Source organism: Salvelinus fontinalis, unplaced genomic scaffold (assembly GCF_029448725.1).
Source record: "Salvelinus fontinalis isolate EN_2023a unplaced genomic scaffold, ASM2944872v1 scaffold_0402, whole genome shotgun sequence".
Lineage (NCBI taxonomy): Eukaryota > Metazoa > Chordata > Actinopteri > Salmoniformes > Salmonidae > Salvelinus > Salvelinus fontinalis.
Genome location: NW_026600611.1, coordinates 96085 through 113561, shown reverse-complemented (window position 1 = coordinate 113561; position 17477 = coordinate 96085). Strand labels below are relative to the sequence as shown.

Here is a 17477-nt window from a genome sequence, read left to right as displayed (position 1 = left end):
GGAGAATAAAGATGTAACCCCTATGTATTCTGAGAGCAGTGTTTCATCTCTCTTTCTCTCTGCCTGTAGTACCAGCCCAGCCATCTAGTTTCAACGCCGAGGCAGAGTTGGACACCCGCATCATGCTGTCGTGGCTGTGGCCTGTCCAGGACCAGATCACCAAGTATGAACTGATGTATTGGGAGGCTAACTCTGGCAACAAGGTAAATGGCTGATAATATCCTAACTGATGATACAATCCGTCTACTCCAGGAATATTGTTATCTGTCTCGAAGGACAATGGAAAATCATAGATGTTTCTGTTATCCTTTACTCTGTTTGTTGTCTTTCAGGAGTTGCAAATGCAAGCTAGGATCCAATAAGTAATTCCTACTTTGTGTACCTTTTATCTACTTTTCTCATTGTGCTTTTTGAATACTCTCTCGTGACAGGCATTACATGAATAGAGTAGCTAGCTAGCTAGTGCACACAATATTTGTTTTTGGCTCCTGGATTCCGAGACTTTTACTAACATCTCTTCTGCCTATTTTCTCCCTCAGCTTCATGTGACCTTCCCTCCAGCGGGGTCCTATGCTGTGGAGGGTCTGAAGCCAGACACCCTCTACATGTTCTCCCTGGCTGCTCGCTCTGAATTGGGCCTGGGCGTCTACACCCAACCCATCGAGGCCAGGACTGCTCAGTCCAGTAAGTACTGTACCCCAACTCCCTGACCCAAACTTACCGTTCTTTACCTCTCTTTACATGGAGCTGGACTTACTGTTGGACAATAGGGGCTGTTTTTGGTCCACACCCCAATGCCCAGACCCACATGATGGCCTTTTCTTCTTCTGCAGAGTCCAGGTGGGCAAAAGGTAGGTCATAAAGGTAGTTCATAAAGGTAGGTCATAAAGGTAGGTCATAAAGGTAGGTCATAAAGGTAGGTCATAAAGGTAGGTCATAAAGGTAGTTCATAAAGGTAGGTCATAAAGGTAGGTCATAAAGGTAGGTCATAAAGGTAGGTCATAAAGGTAGTTCATATTTTGCGGTCAGTTGTTAGTTGAATAATTGTGTTTTTCTTTATTTTGAAAGCATGCTAAAGTACGTGTCTTTGACTTCTACAGAGCTTGTGAATTGAGGCCAGAGCAGTAAGAATCTGTGAAAATGTCCTCCTCTTTTGGCGCTTACCAGATAAAGCACTGACTCTTTTACCCACTTACCACAGGAAGAAGACTGGTCATCTTTTAAAGCCTGCACCTCTAACCCACCTGATCTTAAAGGAACAATTTGAAAATAATACGCTCAGTGGTTCGTGGACATTTCACAGAGATACGCTTGTTTTTGTGAGAAGTTTTCGAAGAACAGGAATTTCGCATTAGTGTGTAAAGCGTATACTAAAATATGAAAACACTAAATATCATGTCTTAAAATATCTTTATTATTTTATGTTCTGCGGATTTGAGAAGAAACATGACAAGTTCAATGGGAAAGTGAGCCAGTCAGGTAGTTCATTCTTGCACAGCATTCATCCTAGTTGACATCATGCTGTGCAATTTTTCTTTTTTTTACCACTTTTACAGACTGAATTTAAAATGTATTAAATTTAACTTTTGTGTCACTGGCCTACACACAATACCCCATAATGTCAAAGTGGAATTATGTTTGTAGAAATGTTTACTAATTGATAAAAAATGAAAAGCTGAAAAGTCTTGAGTCAATAAATATTCAACCCCTTTGTTATGGCAAATAAGTTAAGGAGTAAAACTGTGCTTAACAAGTCACATAATAAGATGCATGGGCTCACTGTGTGTAATAATAGTGTTTAACATGATTTTTTAATGACAACCTCATATCTGTAACGCACAAATTCAATTATCTGTAAGGTCCCTCAGTCGAGCAGTGAATTTCAAACACAGATTCAACCACAAAGACCAGGGAGGTTTTCAAATGCCTCGCAAAAAAGGGCACCTATTGGTAGATGGGTAAAAAATAATTTTGAAAAGCAGACATTGAATATCCCTTCGAGCATGGTGAATTTATTAATTACACTTTGGATTGTCTATCCAAACACCCAGTCAATACAAAGATACAGGTGTCCTTCCTAACTAATTTGCCAGAGAGGAAGGAAACCGCTCAGGGATTTCATCATGAGGTAAAGACTGACTTTAAAACAGTTATAGAGTTTAATGGCTGTGATAGAAGAAAACTGAGGATAGATCAAAAACATTGTAGTATCTCCACAATACTAACCTAAATAGAGTGAAAAGAACGAATATTGTACAGAATACAAATATTCCAAAACATGCATCTTGTTTGCAATAAGGCACTAAAGTAAAACTTAATTAAATGTGGCAAAGAAATGTATTTTATTTTCTGAATCCAAAGCGTTATGTTTGGGGCAAATCCAACACAACACATCACTTAGTACCACTCTTCATATTTTCAAGCATGATGGTGGCTGCATCATGTTATGGATATGCTTGTCATCGGCAAGAACTAGTGAGTATTTTAGGATAAAAAGAAACAGAATATAGCTAAGCGCAGGCAAAATCCTGGAGGAAAACGTGGTTCAGGCTGCTTTCCAACAAACACTGGGAGACAAATTCACCTTTAACCTGAAACACAAGGCCAAATATACGCTGGAGTTGCTGTTCAAGACGCCATTGAATGTTCCTGAGTGGCCTAGTTACAGTTTTGACTTCAATTGGCTTGAAAATCTATGGCAACTCTTGATAATGGCAGTCTACCAATGATCAACAACCAACTTGACAGAGCTTGAAGAATTTTTTAAATAATAATTTACAAATATTGTACAATCCAGGTGTGCAAAGCTCTTAGAGACTCAGAAAGACACTGCCAAAGGTGATTCTAACATGTATTGACTCAGGGGTGTAAATACTTATGAAAATGAGATATTTATGTATTTCATTTTCAATAAATGTGTTATTTTTGTTATTATGGGGTATTGTGTATAGATGGGCGAGAGAAAAAATATATGTAATCTATTTTGAATGCAGGCTGCAACACAACACAATGTGGAATAAGTCAAGGGGTATGAATACTTTCTGAAGGCACTGTAAATGCCAGCAATGTGAGGAACATTCCTTGTCCCTATTTGCAGTCAGTCGATAACAAACCACTGCCCATAGGCCATTGCACATTTTGACAAATAGTATGATAAACCCAGTGCGTCACATTCTACTGAGTACTTAGATACAAAACATGCTCATTTCCATTGTGATGCAGAACCCAGCAACCTAAAACAGACTGCTGCACAGAACACACGGCTACATCATAAATGTCACCATCATTTGTTATTATAGTTTATAATGAAACATGGCACCGTACTGTACTATACATCTTTATGTATGGCCTCGGCATCCACCAACACAATCACTGTCACCTAACCGACGCTAATAACGCTGAACAGCTCCCCCTTAATCAAGTTTTTAGCGCATAACCAGACCCCTACGCCACACCTCTGCTATTGTCACTGCCTCAGCCTCCTCTCTGCTCCCCTCACAGCGCTGAGCGTGGTCTCTCCAGGAGATCTAGGGGTTGGAAGCTGAAATATTTATGACAGGTTTGCCAAAGGAATCAGAGCTTATTCTTAGCCATTTGTTTTACTTGTCAGCTGTGAATGCCTTCCTGTGTGGAAAGGGGAGAGACAATCTGTTTCCCAAATGACACCCTATTTAGTGCACTACTTCAATGGACCCTGGTCAAAATTAGTCTACTAAACAAGGAATAGGGTGCAATTTAGGATGCAGCCCAAAACACTATACAGGGCTTTGGTTCCCATAGGAACAGAGGTCCCTAAAATGAGGCCTCTCTCTCTCTCGCTCCCTGTCTCTGAAGTCAGTCTCTTATCTGCCTGCTCACTGACACACAGAGCCACTGAGTCGCCATTTCAAGAAAGGTGCTGCCACGGCAGAGTCCAGCAGGGCTGCTCTATTCCCCTTGCTTCTCCAAATCCCTTTCACAATTCTATCACTATATCTGTCCTCAATATTCTCACTCCCCCATTCACCATGTCATATGATCTGTCTGGCCCTGTATTTGTTATTTGCATTCTTTTATAGCTATATATCTCTGCTTCTCCATCTTTTTGTGTTTCTTACAACTCTGCTCCTATTTGAAACATATCTGTTCAATCTGTCTCCCACACATAGACTCTCTAACTCTCATCTACTCCCTCATGAATATACACATAAAGGTTCAGCTGAACAGCAGGGAATTACTCTGTTGCTTCCCAAATGGCACTCTGTTCCCTATATAGTGCACTACTTTTGCCCAGGGCCCATATGGAATAGGGTGTCGTTTAAGACACATGCTCTGTTTTTTCTGTCTTTATCTGTATTTGAACTCTGTTAATCACTTGGGTGTCTGTATTCTAAAGGAAGGAATGGCAAGTCAAGGATGAGCCTTTTAACACCAACCAACCAAACATGACTCATATTGAAAGTATATTGTGTCCTGCTTCCTCACTGCTCTGGCTGCCAAATCACAAGCAGGCATGTTAAAGGTTCTTTTCTACACAGTGGTGCCTCAGTATCCCTCACCTACCCACTACCTTCCCCTTGTTCGTACTGGGTTGTGATATTCTGAAACAACATTTTTCTCATATTGTGTGTTGTTGATGTGTTTATGTGTTTAGTTGTTTTTCATTTTTATTATGTGCCTGTTTTACATTTGAAGTATTTTATTTTTCTTCTGCACTGGGGAGAATTGTGAGAGACTATAAAAAAAAATAAACATCTTTAGTAAAAGCATAATCCCTATACACCTACTATATCTCATTTAGAAACTACACACCTAATTTAGCTCATTTAGAAACTACACACCTACTATAGCTCATTTAGAAACTACACACCTACTATATCTCATTTAGAAACTACACACCTACTATAGCTCATTTAGAAACTACACACCTACTATATCTCATTTAGAAACTATATACCTACTATAGCTCATTTAGAAACTACACACCTACTATAGCTCATTTAGAAACTACACACCTACTATAGTTCATTTAGAAACTACACACCTACTATATCTCATTTAGAAACTACACACCTACTATAGCTCATTTAGAAACTACACACCTACTATAGCTCATTTAGAAACTACACACCTACTATAGCTCATTTAGAAACTACACACCTACTATAGCTCATTTAGAAACTACACACCTACTATATCTCATTTAGAAACTACACACCTACTATATCTCATTTAGAAACTACACACCTACTATATCTCATTTAGAAACTACACACCTACTATATCTCATTTAGAAACTACACACCTACTATATCTCATTTAGAAACTACACACCTACTATATCTCATTTAGAAACTACACACCTACTATATCTCATTTAGAAACTACACACCTACTATATCTCATTTAGAAACTACACACCTACTATAGCTCATTTAGAAACTACACACCTCATTTAGCTCATTTAGAAACTACACACCTACTATAGCTCATTTAGAAACTACACACCTACTATAGCTCATTTAGAAACTACACACCTACTATAGCTCATTTAGAAACTACACACCTACTATAGCTCATTTAGAAACTACACACCTAATTTAGCTCATTTAGAAACTACACACCTACTATAGCTCATTTAGAAACTACACACCTACTATAGCTCATTTAGAAACTACACACCTACTATAGCTCATTTAGAAACTACACACCTACTATGTCTCATTTAGAAACTACACACCTACTATATCTCATTTAGAAACTACACACCTACTATAGCTCATTTAGAAACTACACACCTACTATAGCTCATTTAGAAACTACACACCTACTATATCTCATTTAGAAACTACACACCTACTATAGCTCATTTAGAAACTACACACCTACTATATCTCATTTAGAAACTACACACCTACTATAGCTCATTTAGAAACTACACACCTACTATAGCTCATTTAGAAACTACACACCTACTATATCTCATTTAGAAACTACACACCTACTATAGCTCATTTAGAAACTACACACCTACTATAGCTCATTTAGAAACTACACACCTACTATATCTCATTTAGAAACTACACACCTACTATAGCTCATTTAGAAACTACACACCTACTATATCTCATTTAGAAACTACACACCTACTATATCTCATTTAGAAACTACACACCTACTATATCTCATTTAGAAACTACACACCTACTATAGCTCATTTAGAAACTACACACCTACTATATCTCATTTAGAAACTACACACCTACTATAGCTCATTTAGAAACTACACACCTACTATATCTCATTTAGAAACTACACACCTACTATAGCTCATTTAGAAACTACACACCTACTATATCTCATTTAGAAACTACACACCTACTATATCTCATTTAGAAACTACACACCTACTATAGCTCATTTAGAAACTACACACCTACTATATCTCATTTAGAAACTATACACCTAATTTAGCTCATTTAGAAACTACACACCTACTATATCTCATTTAGAAACTACACACCTACTATATCTCATTTAGAAACTACACACCTACTATAGCTCATTTAGAAACTACACACCTACTATAGCTCATTTAGAAACTACACACCTACTATATCTCATTTAGAAAATACACACCTACTATATCTCATTTAGAAACTACACACCTACTATATCTCATTTAGAAACTACACACCTACTATATCTCATTTAGAAACTACACACCTACTATAGCTCATTTAGAAACTACACACCTAATTTAGCTCATTTAGAAACTACACACCTACTATATCTCATTTAGAAACTACGCACCTACTATATCTCATTTAGAAACTACACACCTACTATAGCTCATTTAGAAACTACACACCTACTATATCTCATTTAGAAACTATACACCTAATTTAGCTCATTTAGAAACTACACACCTACTATATCTCATTTAGAAACTACACACCTACTATATCTCATTTAGAAACTACACACCTACTATAGCTCATTTAGAAACTACACACCTACTATAGCTCATTTAGAAACTACACACCTAATTTAGCTCATTTAGAAACTACACACCTACTATATCTCATTTAGAAACTACACACCTACTATAGCTCATTTAGAAACTACACACCTACTATAGCTCATTTAGAAACTACACACCTACTATAGCTCATTTAGAAACTACACACCTACTATATCTCAGTTAGAAACTACACACCTACTATAGCTCATTTAGAAACTACACACCTACTATATCTCAGTTAGAAACTACACACCTACTATAGCTCATTTAGAAACTACACACCTACTATATCTCATTTAGAAACTACACACCTACTATAGCTCATTTAGAAACTACACACCTACTATATCTCCTTTAGAAACTACACGCCTACTATATCTCATTTAGAAACTACACACCTACTATATCTCATTTAGAAACTACACGCCTACTATATCTCATTTAGAAACTACACACCTACTATATCTCATTTAGAAACTACACACCTACTATATCTCATTTAGAAACTACACACCTACTATATCTCATTTAGAAACTACACACCTACTATATCTCATTTAGAAACTACACACCTACTATATCTCATTTAGAAACTACACACCTACTATATCTCATTTAGAAACTACACACTTACTATATCTCATTTAGAAACTACACACCTACTATAGCTCATTTAGAAACTACACACCTACTATATCTCATTTAGAAACTACACACCTACTATATCTCATTTAGAAACTACACACCTACTATATCTCATTTAGAAACTACACATCTACTATATCTCATTTAGAAACTACACCTACTATATCTCATTTAGAAACTACACACCTACTATATCTCATTTAGAAACTACACACCTACTATATCTCATTTAGAAACTACACACCTACTATATCTCATTTAGAAACTACACACCTACTATATCTCATTTAGAAACTACACACCTACTATAGCTCATTTAGAAACTACACACCTACTATAGCTCATTTAGAAACACATTACAGACTACCTTACACACATGACTACTCTAAAGCACATTGGTATGGAGTTACAGACTTCAGTATATGGAGCTCTTCCTCCCAGTTCAGAAGGCCTGTAGTTCATCCCAAATGGTACCCTATTCCCTTTACAGTAGTGCACTGTCAAAAGTAGTGCGCTATAGAGGGAATTGGGTGGTATTGGGGATGCACTCGTGTTCCATCCCTCTCCCATCCCTCCTGCTTGACCCCCAAACCTCCTCCATGTGTCCCCCCCCCCTTTCCTCCAGCCCCCTCAGCCCCGCCCCAGGAGGTGCACCTTCTGAGCCTCAGCTCCACCAGCATCAAGGTGAGTTGGGTGGCACCCCCTGCAGCCAGCCGCCATGGGGACATTGTCCGCTACTCTCTGGCCTACCAGGCCGCCACCGGTGAGGACCTGGAGCGCCACAAGGTGTCGGGCATCAGGGCAGATGTTTCTAGTTACATCCTGGAGGGCCTGGAGAAGTGGACGGAGTACCAGGTGTGGGTCAGGGCTCACACGGACGTAGGCCCAGGCCCAGAGAGCCCCGCGGTCAGGATCAGGACCAAGGAGGATGGTACGTCCATTGTTGGGCCCCAGACTGGGGCTTCCTTCCCTGGCGAAGCACTTCTGGCAATAACCCAGCTTGGTCCTGGGTCTCTACTACTGCTAATACTGCTACTACTGCTGATGCTGCTGTCCCCTGGCCTGTCTCTGCCTCTGTTTGGCCTCTCTGCTCCTCTCTGCTGTGGTCAGGCTGGAGATTACTTTCCTAGCACTAAACCAGCCCTACTACTGTTATTACTACTGCTACTACTACTACTACTGCCACTACGGTTACTACTACTGCTACTGTTACTACTACTACTACTGCTACTTCTACTGTTACTACTACTGTTACCACAGCTGCCACTACTGTTACTACTACTGTTACTACTACTACTACTGCTACTTCTACTGTTACTACTACTGTTACTACTACTGTTACTACTACTACTACTGCTACCTCCACTGTTACTACTAATGTTACTACTACTGTTACTGCTACTGTTACTACTACTACTACTACTACTACTACTGTTACTGCTACTGTTACTGCTACTGTTACCACTACTGCCACTAATGTTACTACTACTGTTACTGCTACTGTTACTGCTACTATTACCACTACTGGCACTACTGTTACTACTACTGTTACTACTACTGTTACTGCTACTGTTACTGCTACTGTTACCACTACTGCCACTAATGTTACTACTACTGTTACTGCTACTGTTACTGCTACTATTACCACTACTGTTACTACTACTGTTACTACTACTGTTACTACTATTGTTACTACTACTGTTACTGCTACTGTTACTGCTACTGTTACCACAACTGCCACTACTGTTACTGCTACTGTTACCACAACTGCCACTACTGTTACTGCTACTGTTACTGCTACTGTTACCACTACTGCCACTACTGTTACTGCTACTGTTACCACAACTGCCACTACTGTTACTGCTACTGTTACTGCTACTGTTACCACTACTGCCACTACTGTTACTGCTACTGTTACCACAACTGCCACTACTGTTACTGCTACTGTTACCACAGCTACCACTACTGTTACTACTACTGTTACTGCTACTGTTACTACTACTGTTACCACAACTGTCACTACTGTTACTGCTACTGTTACCACAGCTACCACTACTGTTACTACTACTGTTACTACTACTGCCACTTCTGTTACTGCTACTGTTACCGCTACTGTTACCACAACTGCCACTACTGTTACTGCTACTGTTACCATAACTGCCACTACTGTTACTGCTACTGTTACTGCTACTGTTACCACTACTGTTACTGCTACTGTTACCACAACTGCCACTACTGTTACTGCTACTGTTACTGCTACTGTTACCACTACTGCCACTACTGTTACTGCTACTGTTACCACAACTGCCACTACTGTTACTGCTACTGTTACCACAGCTACCACTACTGTTACTACTACTGTTACTACTACTGTTACTACTACTGCCACTACTGTTACTGCTACTGTTACTGCTACTGTTACCACAACTGCCACTACTGTTACTGCTACTGTTACCACAGCTACCACTACTGTTACTACTACTGTTACCACTACTGTTACTACTACTGTTACTGCTACTGTTACTACTACTGTTACCACAACTGTCACTACTGTTACTGCTACTGTTACCACAGCTACCACTACTGTTACTGCTACTGTTACTGCTACTGTTACTACTACTGTTACTGCTACTGTTACTGCTACTGTTACCACAACTGCCACTACTGTTACTGCTACTGTTACCACAACTGCCACTACTGTTACTGCTAATGTTACCACAGCTACCACTACTGTTACTACTACTGTTACTGCTACTGTTACTACTACTGTTACGACAACTGCCACTATTGTTACTACTACTGTTACTGCTACTGTTACCACAGCTACCACTACTGTTTCTACTACTGTTACCACAACTGCCACTACTGTTACTGCTACTGTTACTACTACTGTTACCACAACTGCCACTACTGTTACTACTACTGTTACCACAGCTACCACTACTGTTACTGCTACTGTTACCACAACTGCCACTATTGTTACTACTACTGTTACTGCTACTGTTACCACAACTGCCACTACTGTTACTACTACTGTTACCACAGCTACCACTACTGTTACTGCTACTGTTACCACAACTGCCACTATTGTTACTACTACTGTTACTGCTACTGTTACCACAACTGCCACTACTGTTACTGCTACTGTTACCACTACTGCCACTACTGTTACTACTACTGTTACTGCTACTGTTACTACTACTACTACTGTTCCTACTACTGTTACTACTACTACTACTGTTACTGCTACTGTTACTACTACTACTACTGTTCCTACTACTGTTACTGCTACTACTGTTACTACTACTGTCACTTCTACTGTTACTGCTACTGTTACCACAACTGCCACTATTGTTACTACTACTGTTACTGCTACTGTTACTGCTACTATTACCACAACTGCCACTACTGTTACTACTACTGTTACTGCTACTGTTACTGCTACTACTACTGTTCCTACTACTGTTACTGCTACTGTCACTTCTACTGTTACTGCTACTGTTACCACAACTGCCACTACTGTTGCTACTACTGTCACTGCTACTGTTACTGCTACTGTTACCACTACTGCCATTACTGTTACTACTACTGTTACTACTACTGCTACTTCTACTGTTACTACTACTGTTACCGCTACTGTTACTGCTACTGTTACCGCTACTGTTACTGCTACTGTTACTGCTACTGTTACTGCTACTGTTACTACTACTGTTACTACTACTGCTACTTCTACTGTTCAATCAATCAATCAATCAATTTTATTTTATATAGCCCTTCGTACATCAGATAATATCTCGAAGTGCTGTACAGAAACCCAGCCTAAAACCCCAAACAGCTAGAATGCAGGTGTAGAAGCACGGTGGCTAGGAAAAACTCCCTAGAAAGGCCAAAACCTAGGAAGAAACCTAGAGAGGAACCAGGCTATGAGGGGTGGCCAGTCCTCTTCTGGCTGTGCCGGGTGGAGATTATAACAGAACTATGCCAAGATGTTCAAAAATGTTCATAAGTGACAAGCATGGTCAAATAATAATCATGAATAATTTTCAGTTGGCTTTTCATAGCTGATCATTAAGAGTTGAAAAACAACAGGTCTGGGACAGGTGGGTGTTCCATAACCGCAGGCAGAACAGCTGAAACTGGAATAGCAGCAAGGCCAGGCGGACTGGGGACAGCAAGGAGTCACCACGGGCGGCAGTCCCGACGCATGGTCCTAGGGCCCAGGTCCTCCGAGAGAAAGAAAGAGAGAAGGAGAAAATTAGAGAGAGCCAAGATTTTCAAAATGTTCATAAATGACAAGCATGGTCAAATAATAATCAGGAATAAATCTCAGTTGGCTTTTCATAGCCGATCATTAAGAGTTGAAAACAGCAGGTCTGGGACAGGTAGGGGTTCCATAACCGCAGGCAGAAGAGTTACTACAGTTACTACTACTGTTACCGCTACTGTTACTGCTACTGTTACTGCTACTGTTACTGCTACTGTTACTACTACTGTTACTACTACTGCTACTTCTACTGTTACTACTACTGTTACCGCTACTGTTACTGCTACTGTTACCACTACTGCCACTACTGTTACTGCTACTGTTACTGCTACTGTTACCACTACTGTTACTGCTACTGTTACTACTACTGTTACTGCTACTGTTACTACTACTGTTACCACTACTGCCACTACTGTTACTGCTACTGTTACTACTACTGTTACCACTACTGCCACTACTGTTACTGCTACTGTTACCACAACTGCCCCTACTGTTACTGCTACTGTTACTGCTACTGTTACCACTACTGCCACTACTGTTACTGCTACTGTTACCACAACTGCCACTACTGTTACTGCTACTGTTACTGCTACTGTTTATGCTACCACTACTGCCACTACTGTTACTACTATGGTCACTACTACTGTTACTGTTACTACTACTGTTACTACTACTACTGCTACTGCTTCTTCTACTGTTACTACTACTGCCACTACCGTTACTACTACTGTTACTACTACTACTACTACTACTACTACTGCTGCTTCTTCTACTGTTACTACTACAGTTACTACTGATGCTACTGTTACTACTACTACTACTACTACTACTACTACTACTACTACTGCTCCTGCTGTTACTACTACAGATACTACTGCCGCTATTGTTACTACTATTGTTACTACTACTGTTACTACTACTGCTACTTCTACTGTTACTATTACTGTTACCGCTACTGCCACGGATGTTACTACTACTGACACTACTGTTTTACACTACACTACTTCTACTGTTACTACTACTGTTACCGATACTGCCACTAATGTTACTACTACTGTTACTACGACTGTTACTACTACTGTTACTACTACTACTACTACTATTGCTACTTCTACTGGTACTACTACTGTTACCACTACTGACACTACTGTTACTACTGACACTACTGCGTTCAACCCCTAGCCTTTACTACTACTTTCCCCAACGGCCTATCTCTGCCTCTCTCTGGCCAGGCAAGGCCCTCTTTCTCTGGCCACACTACTGACACTAACCCTGCACCGGGATTCTTCTACTACTACTACTGTTCTAATGCTACTACCTCCTGCTGCTCTACTCTTTCTAACGGCCTGTCTCTGCTTTTCATCCTGTTTCTGAGTGTGCTATCATTTCTCTAACCCGGCAGCGGGCTGGGCAGTCTGTGCTGTCATTTCTCTAACCCGGCAGCGGGCTGGGCAGTATGTGCTGTCATTTCTCTAACCCGGCAGCGGGCTGGGCAGTATGTGCTGTCATTTCTCTAACCCGCCAGCGGGCTGGGCAGTATGTGCTGTCTGGAGAGGAGCCTGAGTCTGACAAGCTCCATCTTCTCACATCCTGTAGATAACAGTTTTGAGGTCTGGTCTGAGGCGCTGTGGCATGCAGAGTGGCTAAATGGGCTGTGCATGGTAGGCTAGCACAAAACGATGGTCAGCTCAACAAACGAGTGAGCTGTGTTAATTACTGACATTAATAAAATTGAACGCTCTGTGTGTTTATAAATGACGTCCTAAAATTGCAGCCTATTCCCTCTGGGTCTCTGGTCAAAAGTAGTTCACTAAATAGGGAATAGGGTGTCATTTCGGACGCATGCAGAGTATACCGCCTCATAGTGTCACAGCGGCACGGCCCAGCGCCTGTGGTCTTAAGACTTAAGTCTTAAGACACTATTACAATAAATCCTTGCAAGGGGTTCCATCTGTTTTGTCAAGACTCAATCCACCACATCGTAACCTTGAGAGCAATAGGCTATTTTCCTGAGCCACTGGAGAAAATCAAAGTATCAGTGGATAAGTCCAGGAGAGGCTTAAGACCTATGGGCAGCATAGTGTGCAGGGCTGTAGAGCCTATCCCTCTTCTTGTCCTCTACACCGTGTTTCTTCGTTCTCTAGCTGTTTGTCCGTCAGCACAGTGTGTGGACCGAAGCTTTTCCTAATGTCCTCTTTTTCTCCATCCGATAAACAGTTTTTCTGCTTCTTTCTCCAGCTGTCTGTGGTGACCACAACTAACAAATGAAGATGGCCTGTGCTCTTGACATCTTCCTGCATCCCTCTCTTCCCCTCTTTCCTTCTCTTCTCACCTTCCCTCTTTCCTGCCTCCCTCTTTTTCCCTTCCGTTTTAATTATGTTAGGCTTTTCCATTGTCTGGATTAATTGTCTGGATTAATTTGATTCCCAGGTGCCTTAATTGTGTTTGAATTGTCTGCGTCTATTATTCCGAGCATGAGACCTGTCTCGGGGATCGTAATGGCTATTTGGCTTCTCTCGCTATAGTATATTTCTATTCGTTCTTCTTTTTTTTGCACTCTGGCAGAAGCTGCTCTTTTCCAGATCTACAAACAGTACATCTGGTCAGAGAGCTACATGGACATATATAGCTGGTGTAGCAGAGTTTCCTCTCTTTATCTTACTATCTCCATCTTTCTCTCTTTCTCTTTCTCTCTCTCTTCCCTTCTCTGTTTTTCTTTATGTCTCACCGGGGCAGTTAGGGCTTTCATATAAAGACTAGAAACAGCCAATAATGCCTTCGCAAGAGACAAGCAGAAGCAAAGCATTGTTTTTAGTTAAGCACGATGTTCCTCTCCCACTCAATCACATCCAATAACCTTGACTGTGTCACCTCTCTCTCTGGATCCCTCTCTCCCCATCTCCCTCTCTCTCATCCCTTTCTCTCTCCTTCTCTCTCTCTTTCTCCCTCTCTCGTTCCCTCTTTCTCCATCCCTCTATCTCCCTCTCTCTCTTTCACCCCCTCTCTCCATCTCACTCTCTATCCCTCCCTCTCTCTCCCCATCTCTCTATCTCCCATCTCTTTCCCTCCCTCTTTCTCCCTCCCTCCCTCTCTCTCTCGCTCTTGCTTAATTATCTCGATCTCTCTCTCACCCTCTGTCTCCCTCTTTCTCACTCTCCATCTCTTTCTCCCCCCCTCTCTCTGCTAAATGTTTTCTCTACACACCCACTGCATTTTTCCAACATCTGTCCATTTTCAGTGCAGCAGCATCCTCTGCTGTATCCCTCTGTGTCCTCTCTCTATCTCTCCTCCCTCTCTCTTTCCCTTCTCTTTCTCCCCCTCTCTCTCCACTTTCTCTCTCTCCCCTCTCTCCATTCACGCTCTCTGTCCCCTCTCTCTCCCCTCTCTCTCTCACCTCTCCCTCTACCTTCTCTCTCTCTCTCTCTCTCTCTCTCTGTCTCTCCATCCTCGATCTCACTCTATCACCAATGATCCCCCCACCCCCACAGCACAGCAGCACCCACAGAGCTGCCTGCCTGATTCCCTGTCCAATCACAGTGAAGTCTCATTTTCTCTGACACTGTAGTTAGGGTGCGCTGGGCCTTGAAGGCTGGGCCTCTGGCTCACAATTCATTTGTTTTAATAAACTAAAATTAAGCCAATCTCTCAGCCTATAATTATTGAGATACAGCTGTATATCCCTGATGGTGGGGTATATACAGTATAACGCTGGGCTGTCTCTCATGTCTGCTGTGTTGTGTGCTGGGAGCTACAGTTGTCTGTCTGCCTTGTCTGTACACTCTTAAAAGTAAAGGTGTCTGGAAACACATTTTGGGTTGCCACAACGGCGGAACCTTTACAGCTGAAAAAGGTTCCTCAAGGAACCCCTCTGAAAAGGGTCTTTGAGGAACCCCTGTGTAAAGGTTCAAACCATTACCTTTTTCTGATGGGAGGGGTTACATTTGAAACCTTCCTAATAATATATTGTAGAGGTGGCAGCCTATCAGATGGAAGTTGTGGCTTTTTGGAGGCTTGACTTTCAGATAGTTTTTTTTGGTCACCTGTTAGTAGAAATGTTATTCCTTTTCATCATGTTAAGTTTGTACTCCTCAAAGTAAAATGTTCTTTGAATTTCTATGGACATTACATATTTGAATATAATATTAATAATCATAACATTTCTGATTACATACAGTAATAAAGTGGTAACTATTCCAATTCAAGGAACTCATACACCTCTGTGAACCTCATTGAAGCTACTAAGCTGTCAGTGTTCAACCTTAACATGTGATGACAATACAACAGAACAAACGAACAGAAATTACTTTTACTCTTAACGGTGGCCAAAAAATAGATAGTCCCACCCCTACTAAGCCACGCCTCCACTCTGGACCCGTTGCGACATTGAACCATTAAAGGTTTCTCCAAGAACCTCTCAACTAACCAATAGTGCAAATATGAACCATTGACAAGCAATGGTTATTTGAGGAACTCCAGGGGGTCCATGTCCTCTGCCACACTGGGATAAGGGGCCCCCAACTGACTAGGACTATACATTCCCGTTCTCTTTGAGATCTTTATTAAATGACCAGCTGAATAGCTTTCCCACTGCCCTGAGCTGACAAGCACATTATATGAGCTTGATTGCCTTCACACAGTGGGATTCTGGAAAAAGTGCATTAGCAACTTCAGCCAAGTGGCATGAGTAGAGGGTACTTTCTAGAAACAAGAGAACCTGGCATGAACCCACTCCATCTCTGCAACAAGGTTTCCATGGAGACTCCATTGGAGGGAGTGGGAGTTCTTTCTCTGATGAGAATCAGACAGCCAGGGAACGATGGCGAAAGAGAGAGGGGTGGGGTGGGGGGGCAGAAGGAGGGAGAGGCTGAGAGATGGAGAGAGGGAAAGGGAGTGAGACATGAGGAAAGAGATACAGAGAGAGAGATGGATGGGAGAAAGACAATCGCTGCTGGCCGCAGTTTGAGTCCAACAGCCCAGTCCATCTGTAACATCCCCAACACTGAAATATGATAGTCTGTGTTGTTTTAAAACAATAGGGTCCATTGTGACATCGCTTTTGGTTCAGTTTGAAACCAGCAAGTACAAATTAAACCCAGCAGTTCTTTGGATTGTAACCTTTGAAGACCAAACCTCAAAGACTTCAACAGCGTCGTGTGTACAGTATGTGAGTGTATACATGCTGGGCTTCTCTGCTTATGTACCTCTTCCATTTTACACAGGCCTGGTATGCATTGTAAATGGCACTCTATTGCCTACATAGTAGACTACTTTTGACATGTAGTGAACTATATAGGGAATAGGGTATGATTTGGGATGCAGACCTGGGCTTTGTGTTTATCTGTTAATACAACAGCCATATTGACTTTTCCTCTTCTGAAGGTCAGTGTAGGCAGCAGGATTCTGCAGGATTCTGGAAGCTTGCAGATGTATTATGAGGTTAAATGGTTTCAATTAGCAGAGCTGCTGTGCGTAGTGCTGACTGGCAGATACTGAGCCATTTCTCTCCGCTGCGTGGTGTTGTGTTGCCTAGACTACTACACTAACAATCTGCTTATATCTGTACAT

The 17477-nt window shown here is 41.2% G+C and overlaps 1 protein-coding gene across 5 annotated transcripts in view; it reads left to right on the top strand.

Moving 5' to 3' along the window:
• The window catches only part of LOC129845914 (receptor-type tyrosine-protein phosphatase F-like), a 93514-nt gene that overhangs the window by 29795 nt on the left and 46242 nt on the right, over positions 1-17477 (top strand). For 4 of the 5 annotated variants that reach the window (XM_055913852.1, XM_055913854.1, XM_055913855.1 and 1 more), the window contains 3 exons: positions 70-203; positions 540-684; positions 8274-8579. In XM_055913852.1, coding sequence (XP_055769827.1) covers positions 70-203; positions 540-684; positions 8274-8579 — 585 coding nt within the window. The remainder of the gene's footprint in view (positions 1-69; positions 204-539; positions 685-8273; positions 8580-17477) is intronic. The other variant, XM_055913856.1, reaches the window with a different exon arrangement.